We start from the raw sequence: 22067 nt of genomic DNA, 5'->3' as shown, positions 1-22067 counted from the left end.
CCCCCATTTAAGTTAAAACGGCTACTGAATTTACCTCAGCACAAAATACACACCACCTCCACGAATCTTTCACTTTTTCAAAATTCAAATTGTTTTTCCAACTCTACCCTTTACCTCCCCCCAAAAACACCACAATCAACACCCAAAATCACAAAAACCACCGAGGGTAAAATCGTAAATTCACAACCTCCCAGAATAAAAGTGGAAAGTAGGCCCCACAATTCACAGTAAAATCCAAAAATGTTCAGTATAACACTGCAACAGTAGCACTCACACACTTTGTTGAATCAATCAGTCTTTTTTTTTCTTTTTCAATTTTCTCCATTGCTTTAATTGCTTACTCCTTAGAGCACTTACAATGGGAGTACTCTACCCCCATATTTCTCCAATTTGGGAGGATACTCCCATTGTGGTAAATTTACCCAAAGTACTCCATATAGGAGTATTTGGAAGCATACTCCAAATATGGAGTAGTACTCCCATGGTACTCTTGTATAGTGGACCCTCCAACTATCCTATTAATGTTTGACACTTGTACATTGTTGGCCCACTTCTTTTCTTCTTTTTTTTTCTAATTTGTAGTACAACAACAATAATGCAATACTTTAAAAAAAATAAACAACATTGCAATACTCTACCCAGTCAACAATGCAAACGGAACTTTATCAAAATATACATATATATATTTTAAAATAAAAAAAAAAAAAAATTTGAAACGGTAATTAAAATATTTTTACTATAATTAAAATTTAAACAAAATTAATTTAATACTAAATAATAATAGGTACAATAATGTAGTGATATATATAATAATAGGTACAATAATGTAGTGACAAATATATATATATATATATATATATATATATATATATATATATATATATATATATATATATATATATATATATATTAAAGAGATAGAGAATAAAAGAGTATGACAAGAGGATCCTCTTATTGTGGGAAATTATGGAGGAGGAGGAAGATGAAGAGTATTATGATAGTGGAAAGTGGGGTATAGGAAAAAGTAGATGATGTGTCAAAAGGAGAATGGGAGAGAGAGGGAAAAAGTATGGAAGTAGAGTACTCCCATTGGAGATGCTCTTAAGTAGCTCTCACACTACTTTCTCTCTCTAAAACTGTATCACTTTCTCTCTCCTAGGGCACACTTTTTTTTGCCCTTTCTCTCTTCTCCTCCTCTGTTCTTGCAGTTTTCTCCATTTTTCAACCTAATTAAGCTCGATGCTGCTCTTTTCACTTGCTTTTTAGCTCCATTTTATCTAACTACTGGTACTTCTTTCTTTCACTAGACTTTCCTTTTTTTACTTGATTTTTTGGGTTTTTTTTTTTTTTTTTTTTTTTTGTATTTTTTTAGTGTATTTTTTTAATTGGGGTAATATGCTGTTGATAATCCTATTTTTTAGTATTTATTTGCTGTATTTGGTAATTAATTTAGTGACTGAATTTAATAGAAATCTAGTGAATATTTTATTTTATCTTTGTTTAAATTAAATAGTAGTATATAATTAGCTTGATGCATGTTCCTTTTTCTGTGTAGAACTGCCTTTTTTTTTCTTTGTGATTTTTGAGTTATTTAATTTAGATTGAGTAGTTGATTGAATTGAAATGGGATGTTTTTATATGTCTATAATTAGGCTGATGCATTTTAGTGTCAGTGGATAAGTACAGTTGATTAAATTGAATAAAATTGAATAAAATTGAAATGGGATGTTTTTATATGTATGTAATTAGGTTGATGCATTTTGGTGTCAGTGGATTAGTACCATTAAGCTTGATTGATCTCTTTTATGGGTGATTTGATTGAACTGAAATGCTCTAGTTTCAAATTGGACAGGGATTTTGAAGTGAAGTAATTAAGTAAGTAAAGGATGGCGTCATCGTCAACTTCCAGAGGGGGTGGTTCTGATCAACCGCCAGCAAGGAAGTTGATGAGGACTCAAACGGCGGGGAACCTTGGTGAAACCGCTTTCGACAGTGAGATTGTTCCGTCTTCTCTCGTTGAAATTGCTCCCATCCTTCGTGTTGCCAATGAAGTTGAAAAGCATAATCCCAGGGTTGCTTATTTATGTATGTTTTCCATTCTCTTTCTTTTTTTTTTTTGGGTTGTTGCCTTGTTGGGTGTATGTGCATCTTTAGTTCTCAATCATGTTAGTAAGTAAAATGGTGAATTTGAAAGTTTCAAACTTTATAGGGTAGAGGGTGTGGACTGCTCAATTATCTCCATTATGAACATTGTAGATTGTCAAGATACTTATACAATTTGATATTACGAGTTAAGATTCTATATTAGCACGAATAGCACCAGTGGCTCTGTTGGTTGTTGATGTTATGTAGAAAGGAGAAGGTGGGACAGGTATATAATTGGTTTTGTGTTGCATAGGTTAAGTGTACCCAAAATTTGAGGTGCTCACACCAGCTATCTTGATTGTTGGGTGTATGTGCATCTTTAGTTCTCAATCATATTAATAAGTAAAATGGTGATTTTGAAAGTTTGAAAATTTAAAAGGAAGAGGGTGTGAGCTGCTCAATTGTCACTGCAATGAACATTTACTTAAACAATTTGAAATTACGAGTTAAGATGCTATTTTAGCACCAGTCACCAATTATCTTTCTAGGATGTTTGTTTGATTGCTGGCTTCATTTGGAGTGTCCATTTGTCTTGAAGAGCCCAAATACAGAATATTGGAAATGGAGTACAAACATTGGTTGATAGGTCTCGAAACTTTGTTGGGGCCAGACCCAACTATTTGGGAAGTTAATTCTATAATTTTGAAGTCCTGAGTAATTCAATCTACATCACAAGTAAATGATTAACATGAATATATGATACTTTATAAATTGCAAACTTAAAAAGTTTGATTGTCGAGCTGTTCTTGGTAGAAATTTTTTTAATTTCTGGAATCATATGTTGGTTGATATATTAGTGGGAAGTAACTAGCTCGGTGTAGCTGACCATTATGTCGTTTAACTTTTTTTTTTTCTCCCACCAAAGCATTCCGAAGTAGAGGTCCGTATTCTCGGGATCTCTGTACCCAAAGATGATACCATTTATGAAATACTGTGATGTCCTTTCTTCTTTGATGCTTTTCTCTGTATAGTATCGGGAGAATGATCCTTTCATTCAGGACTAAGGGTCTACTTTATTGACTTTTGCTCAATTTTTCTGTACTTTGCATTACTAACTTCATTTTTACTGTTCAATGCTCATTTTGTGCATTGATTACTAATGTTGGCTTGCAGGTAGGTTCTACGCATTTGAGAAAGCGCATCGTTTGGATCCCACTTCCAGTGGACGTGGTGTCCGTCAATTCAAAACTGCTCTTCTTCAAAGGCTAGAAAAGGTTGTACACCATCGTCTTATCTGAAATCTGAGTTGGGATTATATTTTTTTTCCGAAGATATAAGTTGACTGTTGACAGTTGAGAGTTGACAGTTAAGATTAATGTGGTCGATTAATTCTTAGTTATGATCTTGGTCCTTTTAGTATCGAAATTATTGTTAGAATGTCTGAACTTGTGGACGTACTTTTCCTTTTTGTATTAATCTATCTTTGTGGTAAAACTTTATAGGTGTTGACGTTAAATGATTATTTGATCCGTTGACAGTAAAAAATATTGTCACTTTCTGCTTAATTTTCTGTTGTGAAGTATGACCAGTTTGTTGATTGCTGCATCTGACCTTATTCTATTGTGCAAGTTCATTTTCAGATTCCATCTCTGTTACTATCATCTGGTTGGTTCTTTGTTCTTATAAATTTCAGTCCTGCAGGAAAATGATCCGACATTGATGGGGAGGGTTAAAAAAAGCGATGCTCGGGAGATGCAAAGTTTTTATCAGCATTACTACAAGAAATATATTCAAGCATTGCAAAATGCTGCTGATAAGGCTGATCGGTGAGTTGCTTGTGACAGGGTGAAAATAATTTGAAATTGTTTTGTCAGCTATGTTGCTGCTTTATTACCACCTTATTAAACAATTGTGTGTTCAGTGCTCAGCTCACAAAGGCATATCAAACTGCTAATGTTCTCTTTGAGGTGTTAAAGGCTGTCAACTTGACGCAATCCATGGAAGTTGACCGTGAGGTGAGCTGAAATGAGATTAATTGATCTTTCATGGGGTTGTTTTGATTTTTCTGCATGTTTTTTTTTCTTCTTTTGTTTCAGTTGTAAGTCTTTTAAGTTGTAGCCATCAATTTTGATGCCTATTCTGTCATTCTAATAGACTAACTTTGTTGGGGTTTACTGTTTGTAGATCTTGGATACACACAATAAAGTTGCAGAGAAAACCGAAATCTATGCCCCTTACAATATTCTTCCTCTTGACCCTGATAGTGCGAATCAAGCAATTATGAGATATCCAGAGGTTTGTTTGTCTGTAATATTGATCTTATTTGCTTATGTTTGCTGCTATCTCTTTACACTTGATCCAATTTGCAGATCCAAGCTGCTATGTCTGCCCTTCGTAATACCAGAGGCCTTCCTTGGCCAAAGGACTACAAGAAAAAACAAGATGAAGACATTTTGGACTGGCTCCAGGCGATGTTTGGATTTCAGGTGATTATATTTCTTTGATGGTCAAATAATATAATTATTACCGTGCATTAGTTTTTGTTTGTTTGGAAATCATGGGAAGTGTTCACTTGTTACCATAATCCTGCTTGTATGACATTTGCTGTTTATACAAAATGATTTGCAGAAAGATAATGTGGCTAATCAAAGAGAGCACCTTATTTTATTGCTCGCAAATGTTCATATAAGACAATTCCCAAAGCCTGATCAGCAGCCAAAGGTAAATTTATGCCTCCCTAATTAAGTTCAGTGCTTAATTTCTTTACGTGAAAATCTTGTGTGATTATTCTTTGTTTGACCTCATTTTATTAACCCTTAAACTTTTGTTGTGTATATAACTGCTATATATATTTAGAAATTGTGTACATGATCATGAATTGCCTCTGTTTTGCACTATTTCTGACTAGCATTATTGCCTTATCTATAAGTGCGTTGCCACTCAATTGCATTGCCATTTTGTTAGCTCTTGTACATTTGATCTCTAGATTGCTCTAACAAAATCATGTGGTTACAGTTGGATGAACGTGCATTGACAGAAGTGATGAAAAAACTCTTCAAGAGCTATAAGAAATGGTGCACGTACTTGGACCGCAAGAGTAGCCTTTGGTGAGCTTCATTGCTCTCTAATTACTGTGCAATGCTGGCTGACACATGGTCCATTTGATGTCTAAAAGACTAGTTATTTATTCTGTTGCCTTTGAAGTATTTACTTATCGATGCAAGTTTATCATGCACACCTGATTTTAATATTACCTGGTTTCTATGTCTGTGTTTTTGGTTGTTTGGGGGGGGGGGGGATAATTGGTAGTGCTCCTATGGTTTTTTTTTTTGGTATCAATGGAATCCGTAAGCTCTTTAGTGGGAAATATAAGGTTGTTAATCATATCGGTGGCTTAATTTATCTGATAAATTGTAGGTTGCCGACAATACAACAAGAAGTACAGCAACGTAAACTCTTGTATATGGGCCTGTATCTTCTTATCTGGGGGGAAGCTGCAAATCTGAGATTTATGCCAGAATGTCTATGCTATATTTATCACCATGTATGCTTCTGAACCATTGTACGCTCAATTCTAATGTCTTATTGCAATCTAATAATTAGTAAATATTATCTAACTTATTAATGTCTTTGGACTTCATTTATATTTGTCAAAATCTCTTTTTTCCTCGTGTAATTTCACAAGTCCATGTTTCATTGCTGACGTTGCATGCTTATTGGTACTAAAGTTAGGATCCACCCTTCCTTTGTTAGTAATTTTACTAGTCCAATGCTATCGTGGAATATTTTATATAATTTGAGTTTATTATAGTATCAAGTTATAGCTCTTTTGGTAATCATGATCAATGAATGAGAATCAAAGTTTCCTAACTTACAAATTTTAAAGATATATAAAAATGTTAAGCATAAAAGCTATAAAATATACATCAAGATTAGTGGATTCAAGCTAACATATTAGCAAGACTAATAAAGATAAAATTTTAAAACCAAGGGAAATTGGCAGCAGTAAGATAAGTTTACTTTATAGTGTGTATTTCCAAGTTTTTTCTATGCTTTAAAAAATTTGCTTAGTAAATTTCCAAGTTCGTGAGTTATCGGTGGATTTGGTTGACTTGTTTTAATTGATGTTCTCCTCTTCTATAGATGGCGTTTGAACTTTATGGAATGCTTGCTGGAAATGTCAGTCCCCAGACGGGTGAGAATGTGATGCCAGCATATGGTGGTTCAGAAGAGGTCTTTTTAAGAAAAGTTGTAACACCTGTTTATGGAGTTATAAGACGGGTATATTTTCAATTTCTTTATTGCCAGTTTTTTGTATTAACTTAATTTTGCTTTATGAGTATGTTATATGTGATTACTTGCTTCGCAGGAATCCGAAAGTAGTAAAAAAGGAAAATCCAAGCATGCAGAGTGGAGAAATTATGATGATCTGAATGAATACTTTTGGTATTTTATTGTAAAGATTTTCTACATCTTTTTCTTTGTATATCAATATTATCGATTCCCAATATATATATATATATTTTTTGCAGGTCAGTTGATTGTTTCCGCTTGGGCTGGCCAATGCGGACACATGAAGACTTCTTTACTTTGACTCTTGAAGAGCGTCGCAAACTAAAAAGTGAGCCTCGCCAAGATAAAAGTGGGGTATGATATCATAACTTTTACTGATTTATGTTCTGTAATCATATATGGAAAGGTTAGAAGTCACTGGACAAAGCATATTGAAATCGATTATTTAGATTTAAGTTTCTGTATTGTGTGTGTGAATATTATGGATCTTTTTTGTTATCATTTGTCATAGCAACAAAGAAAATTTAGAACTCGTGAGACAAATGGAAATCAAATAGGACAAACCTTTCGATGTTGTTGGTCAAGCTCATTGATTGTGTTGATAATTCAAATGTTTTTTTTGGTTCCCTATAGTAGATACCAAATCTTGTCTCCTCGATTGAATGTGCATATTATCTAATTTGGTCCAAGTGATGGATCAAGATGCATAATGACTTGGATTCCTGTTTTAATCCCAAAAATCCTATAGAATGGCTGTTACATAATAGAACCACCAAGTTTTAACATTTTTTCGTCAATATAACTATCTGTCCATACTTCATTCTTTTATGTTCTATTCGTTACGATAGATACGTCATCCAATAAAATTTTGTAAAAGGTGAGTGAGTCTTGGAGAATTTATGATAAAGTTAGTCTATAGATAAGTGAGTGGATGTGTAAAAAAGGTGAATCAAGTATTAGTGTGGAAATGTGTTATTGTGGAATAAGAAGGGGATAATGTAAGGGGAATAGGCAAAAAACAGAATAAAGCAAACGGAGTAGAATATAAGCAAAAGAAGGCTGGAAGGAGTACTTGGTAAAAACTGTATGAATCCTTACCATTTCTGAAATGTGTGATAGCTTGGATTATTTACATGCTAGCTGTTGGATTGCTATATGGCCTGGATCTGCTGATTTAAACGTGAGGTGAATTGTGTTGTGCTTGTCTATATCTGCAAAACATTGTATGATTTCATGACATGAACTTCATGTGCTATAATGGTGAATTACTGGATGTGCTGATTGAATCTAGGATGAAGTCTTGTCCATTCCTACAACTGTAATATAATGTATCACCTAATGATAAGCCCATTGTTTATATTCAGGAAAACAAGAATGATGAAGATCGTCTTCCTGCTCCGTGGCCTGGAAAAGTTAACTTTGTTGAGATCCGATCGTTTTGGCACATCTTCAGAAGTTTTGACAGAATGTGGAGCTTTTTTATTTTGGCTTTGCAGGCAATAAGTCTCTTCTGATTTCTCCAACTGGACAGAATCTTTAACATTGTGATTGTGAAGTAAGCTTTGTCAATTTTGGTTATTTTCAGGCCATGATTATCATTGCATGGAATGGCACAGGAGACCCAAGTGCAATATTTGAAACAAGAGTTTTCAAGAATGTACTAAGCATCTTTATAACAGCTTCAATAATTAAGCTTGTGCTTGGTAGGTGCTGCATATAGTTTGATGCTTACATTTCTTTCATTATCAATGCCATGAAGTTCATTTATTTCATGAATTCTAGTCATTCAAATTTTGACCCTGTTGGTTTTTGAGTTATGATGGCATATGCAACTAATTTCGATGTTTATTCTTTTTTTTTTTCTTGTTTGCAGCTGTCCTTGATGTGATTCTTGGTTGGAAAGCTAGACGAACCATGTCATTTCATGTTAAGCTTAGGTATATTTTAAAGGTTGTCTCTGCTGCTGCATGGGTGATAATCCTGCCTGTCACATATGCGTATTCGTGGGACAATCCTCCTCCAGGACTCGCGCAAACTATTAAAAGTTGGTTTGGGAGCAACGCTCACTCGCCTTCACTGTTTTTTTTGGCTGTTGTTATCTACTTATCGCCAAATATGCTCTCCGCTGTGCTGTTTATGTTTCCTTTTATAAGATCTACTCTTGAAAGATCTGATTGGAAGATTGTGATGCTGATGATGTGGTGGTCACAGGTTGTCTAGATGCATCTTTTCTCCTCTGACTTTTGTTCTGAATTCTCTTTACGGCTTTTTCCCCTAACAGAATTTTAATTTTCTTTTACAATTCTGAAAATTTTCAGCCGCGGCTATTTGTTGGAAGGGGAATGCATGAAAGTGCCTTTTCACTTTTCAAGTATGTTTTAAGTTCTGACACCCAATTTGTATAAGAAAATCGGTTTGTTCATGTATTAATTTTTGTGTTTCCTCTGAAATTTCAGGTACTCGATGTTCTGGGTCCTTCTCCTCACTACAAAGTTGGCATTCAGCTTCTATATTGAGGTACACTTCTGTTGTGGAATTATCAATTTCTGGAATATTTCTACTGCATTTGAGCTTATCTTGTTTGCAATTGTGGTGAAGGCATAAAGGATTCGGGTTGTCCACACAGTTTCTGCCTCCTATTCAAATTTATGATTAGCTAATGGATTAATGGGAGTGATCTAATAAATCTAATTAATTTACCTCTAAATCATTTTTTGTTTCTAAAATATTTCAATGCAGTATTGGACCTTTATCCTTCTTTTACGTCTCTTTGGCAATTTCTCTCTTTCAAGTCCCAGCATCACATGTGTCTTAGATGTGCACAAGTGTTCTTTCTTGCCTTTTTATGCTACCTGCTCATAGCTTATTATTTTTCCTTGCAGATAAAGCCTTTAGTACGTCCAACACAAGATATCATGTCGATTCGGATAATACACTTTAAGTGGCACGAATTTTTCCCTCAAGGTAATAAGCATGGCATCTATTTGTTTATGCAATCATAAAATGAGATTCTATGATTTTGTGCTGTAATTTATTTAATGAGATATTGTTGTTTTTGCAGCCAGGAATAATATTGGTGCTGTAATTTCACTTTGGGCTCCAATTATCCTTGTATGTTTTAACTTTATAGCATACATCATTCATAATTACTATTTGTGTTTGGAGTAGTATTTTCTTAAATCTTATTTTCGTTTACAGGTCTATTTCATGGATACCCAGATTTGGTATGCTATATTCTCCACATTGTTTGGAGGTATATATGGTGCATTCCGTCGTCTTGGAGAGGTAAATTTAGTTCTTAAAGGAATTTCCTTAGCATTGGGTATCAGTAGGATGGGGAGTGTATATTGTTTTTGCTTCCTTCCATCCTATTTACTTTTTTCTTTCCTGCTCCTAACCCTTATTTTTTTTTGTTAATTTTTGTAACAACATTTTGCATTCAGATCCGTACTTTGGTTATGTTAAGATCTCGTTTTCAGTCATTACCGGGTGCTTTTAACGCACGCCTTATTCCCGCTGAAAAAACTGAGCATAAGAAAAAAGGATTGAAGGCCACTTTCTCTCGACGATTTCCTGATGTAAGCTATCTTTTGTTCTGTTACTGCTTTTGATGTTCCTTCTAAGTCCATATATATGTAAGAAAATGGGCGAGTCACCTGGATGACTTGTGGAATGCAGATTTTTAGAGTTGTATCATAATGGCATTTGAATGAAATCCATATGGCCTTGGACAATAGCCCTTCTTGTTACCTCTGTTTCCTCAGTGTCCTTGCTTGTAATTTGAGGCCCGTTATAGCATTAGGTGATATTAGGTGATTCATATACAACCAAGGAGCACAATGAAGTTATGTAAAACATGTATATTATCCAGTCCTCTATCCAGAATAGAAAGTCATCTTATAGGCTAACAATGACTTTCTTATGTGAAATTGGGGAAATGATTTTGGCACACCCCTATGTGAGAGCACAGTTTTCTATGCTCTTCTCACATAGGGGTGTGCCAAAATCAATAAAGGGTGTGCCAAAATCAATTTCCGTTAAATTGACTTCTCAATATAATGCAACGATCTATACATTCATAATACACATTGTCTTGGAAGTTCTTGTGAAGGCAAAAGGGAATATATCAGTAACTTGTGGAGGTTACCGAATGTAGAGGACCTCACCACTGAATGCTGGTCTATTACTAGTTATTTACACTTTTTTCTCCTGGAATTCACTCACTCTTAATAGTCTCCTCTAGGGCCTAGAACCAGTGTTCGAAAGGTGTACTTTGATGGTCTTTGCCTTACCCCTAGTACTAGTTATTTACACTTTTTTCTCCTGGAATTCACTCACTCTTAAAAGTATCCTCTAGGGCCTAGAACCAGTGTTCGAAAGGTGTACTTTGATGGTCTTTGCCTTACCCCATATAGAATATAAAGTTGTGGTCTTAACATCACCATGGTTTGTATATTATCTCAACAATTAAAGTATGATAAATCTGGATTCTATCAATAAAGTCTGTGATTATGGCGTAATTTTTAATATTGATGATACATGTTACAACCCCACGCCAATTTCCCCAAAATATGTTGACCTCTATCCCTGAAAAATGAATTCTTTGTAGCTTTCATTTTTGAATGATGATTGAAATGCCTAAAATGGAAAACATTAATTACAGTACCTCATAACTTTATTAGTTGCAACACATTTTTTTCATGGTATTTAAGAATAGTGGGCCCAAATGACTTAAACAATTAAATTGGGTTGAGATTGTTATGAGTATAATTTAGTAGGTAATGGGCTATAAACTTATAAAGAAAGGTAACAGTGTAACTTTCTAAAAAAAAAAATTCCAACTATAGTGTGTTGCAAATATTGTGACATTTCCCTCTTTGGGAAGTGTTGTAAGTATGTGCAAATGCAGCAAAGATAGATTTGTATCATGTTGAATTGTATTACCTCCATTCCTAGACGGTTTTAATACTTTCCTCATTTGTCCAGTCCTAAGAATTGTTTTCTTTCACTTTATTCCAACTTTAGCATTGTTTGCACTTTTCCACTTTTTTCTTACACCCACCCATTAATTTTACTCTCTCCAGTTTTTCTTTCACCAACTCACTTTAGGTGTAGATATTAAAAGCCATAAACAAAAAGGAATAGAGGTAGTATAACGTAGAGATGAAAGGAGTTCGAGTCTTCTCCTTACACTGATGGGGCTATAATTGTCTTCTGGGGTCTTTGTCCGCTGTCTTAATTATGTCCTCTGTTTTCAAGAAAACATCCTGTTTGGATGCCTTTACGTTAAGAATTAATAGTAACGGGAAGACTTCTATGGTAGATTCTGTAAGAGAGCATTAAAAAGTGGCGTACATTTCCCTTTTAAGGTAGCATGATTCTTTACTTTTAAATTGAACTAAATAATACTTGCAGGAGTTTATATGAGAATGGAAGTAGTATATTATTCTGATACTTGTATCTGTAGGATACATTGAAATCTCATTTTAATAATTGAATTTGCAGATTCCTTCTAATAAAGAGAAAGAAGCTGCTCGTTTTGCTCAGTTGTGGAATCAGATCATCACAAGTTTCAGAGAAGAGGATCTTATAGAAAATCGGTGAGACACTTACGACTTATCTATGATGCTTGTCTTTGTTTATTATGTCAAATGCTTTTATTTTCATTTGCTAAGTTATATGGTTTTTACTCACTGCTAATATTTATTTTGAATGTTCTGTGAATTCAGGGAAAAGGACTTGTTGCTTGTTCCTTATTGGGCTGATCGTGACATTGATCTCATGCAATGGCCTCCATTTTTACTTGCAAGCAAGGTCTGCCATTGTGCTTTTGAACCATCATAGTGTGTATTTATATCTTCTTATTGATTGTATTGGTGATTTATAGATTCCTATAGCGCTGGATATGGCGAAGGATAGCAATGGTAAGGACCGGGAATTGATAAAGAGAATTGAAGCTGATCCTTATATGTCATGTGCTGTTCGTGAATGCTATGCTTCTTTCAAAAGTGTTATTAAGTTCATGGCTCAAGGGGATCTCGAGAAAAAGTAAGTTAGGTGCAGTCAGAAGTATCTTATACGCTAAAAGCATAAGTTTACTTGTTAAATGACTTTTGATCTTTATCTATGGTTTTCAGCTGTATAGAGAAGATATTTGATGATGTTGAGAAACATATAGAAAAAGGTGACCTGGTCACTGAATACAAGATGAGTGCTCTGCCAAACTTGTATGAGAGTTTTGTCAAGCTAATGAAATGCCTGGTCCGTACATTATTTACAGTTGGCTATTTTGAGACTAGAATCTCTGTGTACTAGATTGTATTCTTCTCTTTTAAAGCTTACTTGAATCAATTTAATTTTTCAGCTGGATAACAAGAAGGAGGAGCGAGATCAAGTTGTTCTTCATTTTCAGGACATGTTTGAGGTGGTGACAACTGATATAATGGAGGATCCTAGTGTTATTGAAGAAGTTCAGGAGACTTCAAATAATTCAGGAATGGCATCCTTTGAGTTATTTGCACGGGAAGGAGCAATTAGGTTTCCTATTGAACCAGTAACAGAAGCTTGGAAGGAGAAGGTATTTTATTGGTACTGCATAAAATGTACTAGGTTTGCACTTGTGGTTCTAAAGTAATATCTTTGATGGGGCAGATAAAACGGCTGTACCTGCTGCTTACTGTGAAGGAGTCTGCTATGGATGTCCCATCAAATTTAGATGCTAGACGCCGACTCTCTTTTTTCACAAATTCATTATTTATGGACATGCCCCCAGCACCGAAAGTTAGAAATATGCTTTCTTTCTCGTAAGTTTAAATTTTGTTCAGCAAAAGTGTTATGCATTTCATGCTAGTTTTAGCAATATGGTGGTGTAGAATAGTTTGATATTCACAACAATGCTTTTAAGATTTATGAATGAAGGAACCTGTGTGCCTTGTCATTCTCTGTAATATGCTGATAGCAGAGTTAAGGGTCCTACACTCCTACTCTCTCTGGGTGAATTCACATTGTCCCCCATTTTATGGAGATTTTTGGTCAGTATTAGATTGAATTAAAGTGTTTGCCTCTGTATTACTATTGTTGTGTCTTGTTGACTGCTTGTTCGTGTATATAATAGGAGTTTAAGTCAGCATGTGATTACCCCTATCATTTGCCTTACCGTGGTCAGATTATATGATAGCAGGGCAGGTGGCTATACCACCTTATACTGTGATCATATATAGATTTCTTTCCCCTAATATCTTGTCGACCAAAATTGCATCCAACACATGTTCGTTACATGTCCATATCAGGCTGGTTGGTGAAGCTGTGTTCCTCCTTTTTTTTCTATTGAAATTCAAAGTGCTGCAGGTAGTTGGGTACCCTTTGTTCAATGTATTTCCCCGTGGACCCAAATTCGAAATTTACTAATGATAAACAACCACATGCTCCAAACCAGTTTACTTCTTTTCTTAATTAGTGTTATAATGTTGTTTCTGTACATGCGTCTTCATTCTGAGAAGTTACCTTTAAGATTTTTTGATGCAATGATGTATTTCAGTGTCTTGACCCCTTACTACACGGAGGAGGTTCTGTTTTCGCTGCAAGATCTGGAAAATCAAAATGAAGATGGTGTATCCATTCTATTCTACTTGCAAAAGATTTTTCCAGGTTCCATACTGTTGGTTGCTTTTGATTAATTGTATAGTGAATTCTTTTTTTTTTTTTTTTTTTTTTTTTTTTGCGGTGTTCATACTTTATGCTTATTTTATGTTGTCACTACAAACAGACGAGTGGAATAATTTTCTAGAACGTATTGGATGCCGTGAAGAAGATCTTTACACTGATGAACATGCAGTTCAGTTACGCCTTTGGGCATCATATAGAGGCCAGACTTTGACTCGTACTGGTATAAATATTTCGTCTATCACCTTAGGCTCTTCCTACCTGTGCAGCTGTATCACTGGATATAATGCACCAACATTAATATCCCCTGGTTTAATTAACTGTTGTATATTGCAGTTAGAGGCATGATGTACTATCGTAAAGCTCTAGAACTTCAAGCCTTCCTTGATATGGCAAATGATAAAGGTATCTGTCAAAACCCGGGAATTTAAATCATGTATTCTGTTGTACTAAATCTGAAAGTGAAGTTGCCAAATTTCAACCAATAGTGTTTGTATTTAACTTAAAACTTTCTGTTGATAGTCTTGATGGAGGGTTACAAGGCTCTTGAACTGAACACTGAAGAGAATTCACAGAGTGAAAGATTGCTGTGTCAAGCTGTTGCTGATATGAAGTTTACATATGTTGTATCTTGCCAGCAATATGGTATACATAAAAGATCTGGTGATCCGCGTGCGCAAGATATATTGAGGCTGATGACGACGTGAGTGTCTAATTTATTCTTTGTCATATAGGGGTCAAATTAATCTTCCCATTGTTTAATTGATGATTTTGACAAGGATAATGAGAAGGTCTTTTATGATGACAGATATCCGTCACTTCGTGTGGCTTATGTTGATGAGCTTGAAGACCGGAGTGAAGACAGGTCCAAAAGTAAAGATACGGACCATATGGTTTATTTTTCTGCTCTTGCCAAAGCTGTGCCATCTTCTTCTAATTCAAAAGAGCAAGGGCAAACTCTAGATCAGGTAATGTTGTGCTTGTTAGTTGATGTTACCTTGAATAATGTAGTTACCATCAAAACTATTAATTTATATATGTATGATAGCGTATTGTGCCTAAACCAACTAAACAAGTCTACTGAAGTTATATGTTATATCTAAAAATAAGAATTATTTGCATATATATATTTGCATACTTATTGAATTAGGGTTGTGCTTATAAGCCTTCTTTTCTAGTTATATTTTATAGACTGAATAAGTGAGTAAGTACTGAATTCTTGTCTTGCCAGTTTCATAGATAATTGGAATTAACTTTTGTGTGAAATAATGTATTCTTGGTACTTTTTTGATCTTCAATGCCCTAAACCTTATATGCTGGCCAATTATTGTTTTGTGCACCCAGTGAACATGAAGGCTACATTTAAAGAATGTAATAAGAGTTAAAGTGAATGCACTTGAACCCCAAAGCAATAAAGAAGATGTATTTTGAGTGCAATAAACATGTTTTATCTCCACGTTCGTACCTGAAGAACTTGTAGTTCAACCAAAACACATGTTCCTTTTTTTATTAAAAAATTTAAAGAACATGAGTCGATTGAGAAGAATACAGAATAAATGAACATATGTTGCTCTTTTGACCGGGTGCTCCATGATCATTGTGCAACCAGGTACACCAAATAATTTTTGTATACTTCCTTCATTGATGGGATGAACCTTCTTGTGTAGGTCATCTATCGGATTAAACTTCCTGGCCCCCCAATCTTAGGGGAGGGGAAGCCTGAGAATCAGAATCATGCTATAATCTTCACACGGGGAGAAGGATTGCAAACAATAGATATGAATCAGGTTAGTGACTGCTGAAATGATGATATAATTGGTTTCTCTCTCTCTCTCTCTCTCTCTCTCTCTCTCTCTCTCTCTCTCTCTCTCTCTCACTTGCTCAGATTCCAGGATAATTACTTGGAAGAAGCTTTGAAAATGAGGAATCTGCTTCAAGAATTTCTGATAAAGCATGGTGGTGTGAGAAATCCTACAATTCTAGGACTTAGAGAGCATATATTCACTGGAAGGTTGGTATTCCTCATGTGATTATGTTCTAATTCATTTGTGTAATAAATTTCTCGTTTTTTGGTTTGCTTTTTTGTTTACAGATGTGTTTGTTTTGTTTGGCAGTGTTTCATCTCTTGCATGGTTCATGTCAAATCAAGAACATAGTTTTGTCACCATTGGTCAGAGACTGCTAGCTAACCCATTAAAGTAAGTTTGTCCTCACCTTACTCTCTCTCTCTCTCTCTCTCTCTCTCTCTCTCTCTCTGTCTCTCACCATTGTTTTGATGAAGGTAAGCTTTATTAACAATGAAGCACAACACAAGCAAAGTTTTGAACAGGCAAAAATCCCCTCTGAGGGGGAAAAAAGCCCTGCTCACCCTTGGAAGGTCGCTCAATTATAATTTGAAAAAGGAATCATACCTTTCAAGTATAAAACAGTACTTCACTTAAACAAGTTTGTATACAAACTAATTTCCAAATGTAGCATGATCTGGGAATGGCAAGTTTTGTTAAAGCAGTACCAGATATAGGTACAAAAGCAAGTGTACGACTTTTTAAGGCATAGAGGGTTAGGACTCATAGACTCAATGTGTGATTTGGACGCGGGTATCAGAACACAGCAATTAATATGTGTAGCTTTTGTAACGGCTGAGAAGTTTTTTTAATGGTGAATGAAGTAATCTGTGAGAAGACAAAAGTGAACAGAGACATTTTATCGTAAGAGATTGAAAGATACAAAGTGAACATATACAAACAGTACCCTATGTTTCCCCACTTGCACAATCTTCTCACTCCTTTAGGACATTAACTTGTTCTGTTTGTCAGACCTCTTCCCTACTTTGGTAAGTGATGGGAGCACCTCAGTAGGAGTTGCCTTGGCTTGGCTTACCAAAAGCCCCAATTTCCATGACCTGTAGTATTAAAGTGCACGCTGCCGATTTTGTCTTGGTAATATGTGTCGTGTCAGTGTTATGTCGATATGGTTACGTGAGGAATTCCTGTGAGTTTGGGTAACTTGGGTGTGGAAATGTGACTCAAAGATGTCTTTTGTCTTTACTCATAAGCTCGTAGCTGAATTCTAACTTCAAATCATCTATTCTCTAAGAAGAAGCATAATCTTTTATATAGACATTAGACAATTGCCTGAATAGGTGTTCTCCAAACCATAGCATACTATATAACTTCCTTTTTGTTTTTTACCAGGGTCCGCTTCCACTATGGTCATCCGGATGTCTTTGACAGACTCTTTCATCTTACTAGAGGTGGTGTGAGTAAAGCTTCGAAAGTTATTAATTTGAGTGAGGATATCTTTGCAGGTAAGAGTAGTGTGCTGGTTCTACTTGATCTGTGTCAGTTACAATGTGTGTAACTTACGTGATGGTATTGTTTTTACAGGATTTAATTCTACTCTCCGTGGAGGAAATGTTACTCATCATGAGTATATCCAAGTAGGGAAGGGAAGAGACGTGGGGCTTAATCAAATTTCAATGTTTGAGGCGAAGATAGCCAATGGCAATGGAGAGCAGACAGTCAGTCGTGATATATACAGATTGGGGCATCGTTTTGATTATTTCCGAATGTTGTCATGTTATTTCACCACAGTTGGTTTCTACTTTAGCACCCTGGTAAGTACACATTTTGCTGTCTTGCTGTCAATGAAATATTTCAGCTGGTCTCCTAACCTTCTGCACTTTAATTCTGTTTACAGATTACTGTGCTCACTGTGTATATATTCCTATATGGCCGTCTTTATCTTGTGCTTAGTGGCCTTGAGGAATCACTGAACAATCAAAGGCGATTTCGGAATAATAAGCCGCTTCAAGTTGCTCTGGCTTCTCAGTCATTTGTTCAAATTGGATTCTTGATGGCATTGCCTATGTTGATGGAAATTGGTCTGGAAAGAGGTTTCCGAACTGCTCTAAGTGAGTTTGTGCTGATGCAATTGCAACTTGCTCCAGTTTTCTTTACGTTCTCACTAGGAACCAAGACTCATTACTATGGGAGGACATTGCTTCATGGAGGTGCAAAATATCGACCTACAGGTCGAGGGTTTGTTGTCTTCCATGCCAAATTTGCGGATAACTACAGACTGTATTCTCGGAGCCATTTCGTGAAGGGAATTGAGCTTATGATTTTGCTAATTGTATATGAGATTTTTGGTCAATCTTATAGAAGTCCGGTTGCTTATATCTTTATCACCATATCAATGTGGTTCATGGTGGGCACTTGGTTATTTGCTCCCTTCCTTTTCAACCCTTCTGGCTTTGAATGGCAAAAAATAGTTGATGATTGGACAGACTGGAACAAATGGATAAGTAACAGAGGGGGGATTGGTGTGCCTCCAGAAAAGAGTTGGGAGTCATGGTGGGAGGAGGAACAGGAGCATCTTCGCCATTCTGGCTTTCGCGGAATTGTTGCTGAGATACTGCTATCTTTGCGGTTTTTTATATATCAATATGGGCTTGTTTATCACCTAAAAATCACAGAACATACTAAAAGTTTCCTGGTATGTATGAATCAAAGAGTTTTTCTATCTTTTCTACTAAAATTAGCATGTCATCTTAATTAATGAGCTGTGTTACAGGTCTATGGGCTATCATGGTTGGTGATCATGTTAATATTATTCGTAATGAAGGTAAGCTCAAACATACCAATGATGCCAATATATTCTGTATATTATTTGACATGCCCTGCTTGGTCTTTTTTTCTTTTTGTATTCTTAATGGGGTTATGTACTACCTCTGTTTTTTTTTTTTTTTTTTTTTAATTTGCTTCACTTTCCTTTTATGTTTTTTTTTTAAAAATTTTTTTTAAAGCATCACTTCTACATTTGGTAACATTATACTATATTTTATCATTTCACTATCTTACTTTAAACCCCACTCAAATTACTTTATCATTTCTTTCTCTTCCATAGTCCCCACTTAAATAATAAAAATATATATCTTCTCTCACATGCTTTCTCTTTCATGGTCACCATCTTACTTTTACTAAAATAATTTATTCAAACACTCACAATATTATATTACTCTCCTAAACTCCGTGCAATCCTAAGTAATGCAAAATAAAAAAACGGAGGGAGTACTTCATTTCTGTTTTGGGTAACCTATAATTATTCTTTTTTATAACTCACTTTTATCTGATCTACCTCTTATATACTTTCTGTATTCTTAACTGAGTTATTATCATCACTTGGTATCTTTTCATATTCTTAACAGGATTTGTAACATGTTCTTCATTGCTCAATAAACACATGTGCACAATAATTTGACTTGACTGCTCCGGGGGCCGTATTTAATTTTTTGAGGTTTTTGGGGAATGGGGGTTAGTCGGGTTATACGTTGCTTTCTTGTTGTGGGGGGTACATCAGTTTGTTTGTGTAAGATTTTGGGGAAGTGAGGATGTACATTGTTTTCTTGTTGGTTATTTGCTGTGAGCAATATTGTAGTGTGTGAAGTTTGTATAAGCTAATTAGTTATGTTGCCATAGTGCATGACATGTTCCTCCCTTGTCTGCAGACTGTTTCTGTTGGACGACGGAAGTTCAGTGCAGATTTTCAGCTGGTATTTCGGCTTATCAAAGGCTTGATTTTCCTCACATTTGTCGGTATTCTGGTTACACTTATTGTGTTGCCAGGCATGACATTGCAGGATATCATAGTATGCATTCTTGCTTTCATGCCCACTGGTTGGGGTTTGCTCCTGGTGAGTATTTCTGTTACTGTCAAACTTTAGTAAGTAGTTCACTTTGTCTTGATGCATTTAATCTTGATAACTGACATGAAAAGTTTAGTTCTTGTTTAATTGTTAGCACTTAAAAGATGCATGCATTTAAAAGAAGCAAGCTATAAAAATAACCCTACTACTGGCCCTTTTTTGTATTGTACTTCATATGTTTTATTGCATTAGTGTACTTAGTATTTTAATCATTTCTTGCTCTTCATAAATTGTCTGGTGATGGTTCTCAATTAATTTACAGATTGCCCAAGCAATAAAACCTGTTATTCGTAAGTTTGGATTTTGGGGTTCAGTGAGGACGCTTGCGCGTGGGTACGAGATTGTGATGGGATTGCTTCTATTCACACCCGTGGCTTTCCTTGCCTGGTTCCCATTTGTCTCTGAATTTCAGACCAGAATGTTATTTAATCAAGCATTCAGTAGAGGTCTGCAGATCTCGCGTATTCTTGGTGGACATCGCAAAGACCGCACATCCCGTAACAAGGACTAGCCTTATTGGAAGTAGCTCTAGTCATGTATTAAGTTGCTATTTTGTAGTTTATTATTCTCATTAAGAATTTATCTACCCTGTTCTGAGTGGCTAGCTGTTGTAATTATGGATTCATGCAGCATTTTTGGTAATTTAAAACGTGGGTTGCCAATTAATGTATATATTGCTGGAAAAGCTTTTGCAAGGCTAAACTATCCTAGCTTGTCAACCTACTTTGAATTTTTATGATTATCTTATCAGAGAACAGGGAAACTATAAAAATCGTAAGTAACCTGACCTTTAAGCGAAAGACTTCCTCAATTCAAAGAATTTCCGATGAACATCATGTTGAATTTAGAGGAAGCCTAGGTTTATCAATTTGATAAACAAAATTTGTTTATCATATTGCAAAATAGTAAATATATCAACAATGAGACTCATATTCAATAAAAAGTTGATTTATTTACAATTTTGCCATTTGATAGATATTTTTGTTGATAAACTTGAATTATTTACAATTTTGCCATTTGATAGATATTTTTGTTGATAAACTTGAATTTGGAAAGAATGATTTTTCTCATGCAAGAGAAGAACCTTTTTTTTTTCATTCAAGTAACCAACATACGTCAAGATAATTCTATTTCTCATCATTGTAACTCTCTATTGCTTAATTAATTGGCCGCTTTATTATGAAGTGGCCACAGCGTATGGCTAGCCATATAGTGTTGAATTTATTAAAAAAATCTTGTTAAAAAATTTATGTATGTATTTATATATCAAAAAACGTTCTTGATACATACTTCCTCCGTTTCTATTTAGTTGACGCGTTTGATTTAGCACATATATTAAGGAGAGGAGAGAGAGTGATAGAGAATAAAAAAACAAGTGGGGTAGCTTGTAAATGTAAGGTAAAAAATTTACCCAAAAAGGAAACGTGTCAACTAAAAAGAAACTTCCTAAAAAGGAATACGTGTCAAATAAAAAGAAACGGGGGTAGTATGAAATAATATGTATCACGTATTATCATTCACTATTTATTAGAAATACGACACATCACCGTACATCTTTCTCATAATATAATTATAATTTTTATTAATATTTTATTATATGAAAAATAAGGTCAAACCATTATTAAATCAACATAGTATATGCAAAGTTCTCATCGCAAAAAAAAAAAACTTGTATATACAAAGTTTGACTGTAACGAATACGTTTGAACAAAGAAAATATAAGTATATTTTTTTGAAAATCAAGAAAATATAAGTGTATAACTAAACTTATTTATACTAAACCTGATTTTGACGAGTGATTTCCTTGAATAATGCTAAAATACAAATTAATTCCCTATATAAGTCGGTTTTAAAACTATTTCCCACAATACCGTCCACATAGGATCGGTTCCTAGGTGGAATTTAACAGTATAGAACCGCTAATACCAATAGAGATTCTATAATAGAACCGCTAATACCAATAGAGGTTCTATTGTAGAACCGCTAATACCATTAGAGGTTCTATTGTAGAACCGCTAATACCATTAGAGGTTCTATACAAAGAACGTCTACTTTAGCTCACTAGCAACTCTTTATATAGAACCGCTAATGGTATTAGAGGTTTTACGTAAAGAACCGCTAATACCAATAGAGGTTCTATGCATAGAACCTCTAATACCATTAGAGGTTCTATAATAGTTAAAACCGCCAATAATGTTAGTGGTTTTATGCTTGCAAATACCGAACCTTGAAACAGAGCATACGTGGACGGTATTGTGGGAAATAGTTTTTAGACCAATGTATATATAGAATTAGTTTATATTATTACATTATTTTGGGA

At 34.9% G+C, this 22067-nt stretch overlaps 1 protein-coding gene across 2 annotated transcripts; it reads left to right on the top strand.

Moving 5' to 3' along the window:
• Positions 1-1106: 1106 nt before the first annotated feature.
• LOC145604583 (callose synthase 3-like) lies at positions 1107-20466 on the top strand. Of its 2 annotated transcripts, none has more exons than XM_081660468.1 (42): positions 1107-1287; positions 1853-2085; positions 3259-3359; positions 3787-3911; positions 4007-4100; positions 4270-4380; positions 4455-4571; positions 4714-4806; positions 5101-5192; positions 5503-5629; positions 6229-6366; positions 6455-6531; positions 6618-6732; positions 7743-7874; positions 7964-8081; positions 8252-8589; positions 8697-8749; positions 8835-8895; positions 9261-9342; positions 9440-9489; positions 9577-9663; positions 9822-9956; positions 11884-11978; positions 12108-12192; positions 12266-12426; positions 12516-12639; positions 12743-12955; positions 13030-13181; positions 13916-14025; positions 14144-14263; positions 14377-14445; positions 14563-14743; positions 14849-15008; positions 15708-15827; positions 15933-16051; positions 16155-16238; positions 17235-17347; positions 17427-17656; positions 17740-18537; positions 18616-18666; positions 19550-19735; positions 20010-20466. In XM_081660468.1, exons 2-42 carry the CDS (start codon positions 1887-1889, stop codon positions 20256-20258), a joined length of 5865 nt encoding a protein of 1954 aa, XP_081516594.1. In that variant the 5' UTR covers positions 1107-1287; positions 1853-1886; the 3' UTR covers positions 20259-20466. The 2 variants fall into 2 exon arrangements, with proteins under 2 accessions (XP_081516594.1, XP_081516595.1); XM_081660469.1 differs by having other exon boundaries at positions 1838-2085.
• The last annotated feature ends 1601 nt before the right edge of the window (positions 20467-22067 follow it).

This window comes from Chenopodium album, chromosome 22 (assembly GCF_948465745.1).
Source record: "Chenopodium album chromosome 22, dcCheAlbu1.1, whole genome shotgun sequence".
Classification (NCBI taxonomy): Eukaryota; Viridiplantae; Streptophyta; class Magnoliopsida; order Caryophyllales; family Amaranthaceae; genus Chenopodium; species Chenopodium album.
The sequence above is the reverse complement of the archived record's forward strand: the minus strand, read 5'-3'. Positions and strand labels throughout refer to the sequence as shown.

What these genes read in the sequence shown, in the direction of transcription:
- LOC145604583 (XM_081660468.1), top strand. Translation starts at nt 1,887, where the DNA reads ATGGCGTCATCGTCAACTTCCAGAGGGGGTGGTTCTGATCAACCGCCA. An exon ending in TCCCAGGGTTGCTTATTTAT is followed by an intron (nt 2,086 to 3,258) that starts GTATGTTTTCCA and finishes GTTGGCTTGCAG; the next exon opens with GTAGGTTCTACGCATTTGAG. An exon ending in CTGGTTGGGGTTTGCTCCTG is followed by an intron (nt 19,736 to 20,009) that starts GTGAGTATTTCT and finishes ATTAATTTACAG; the next exon opens with ATTGCCCAAGCAATAAAACC.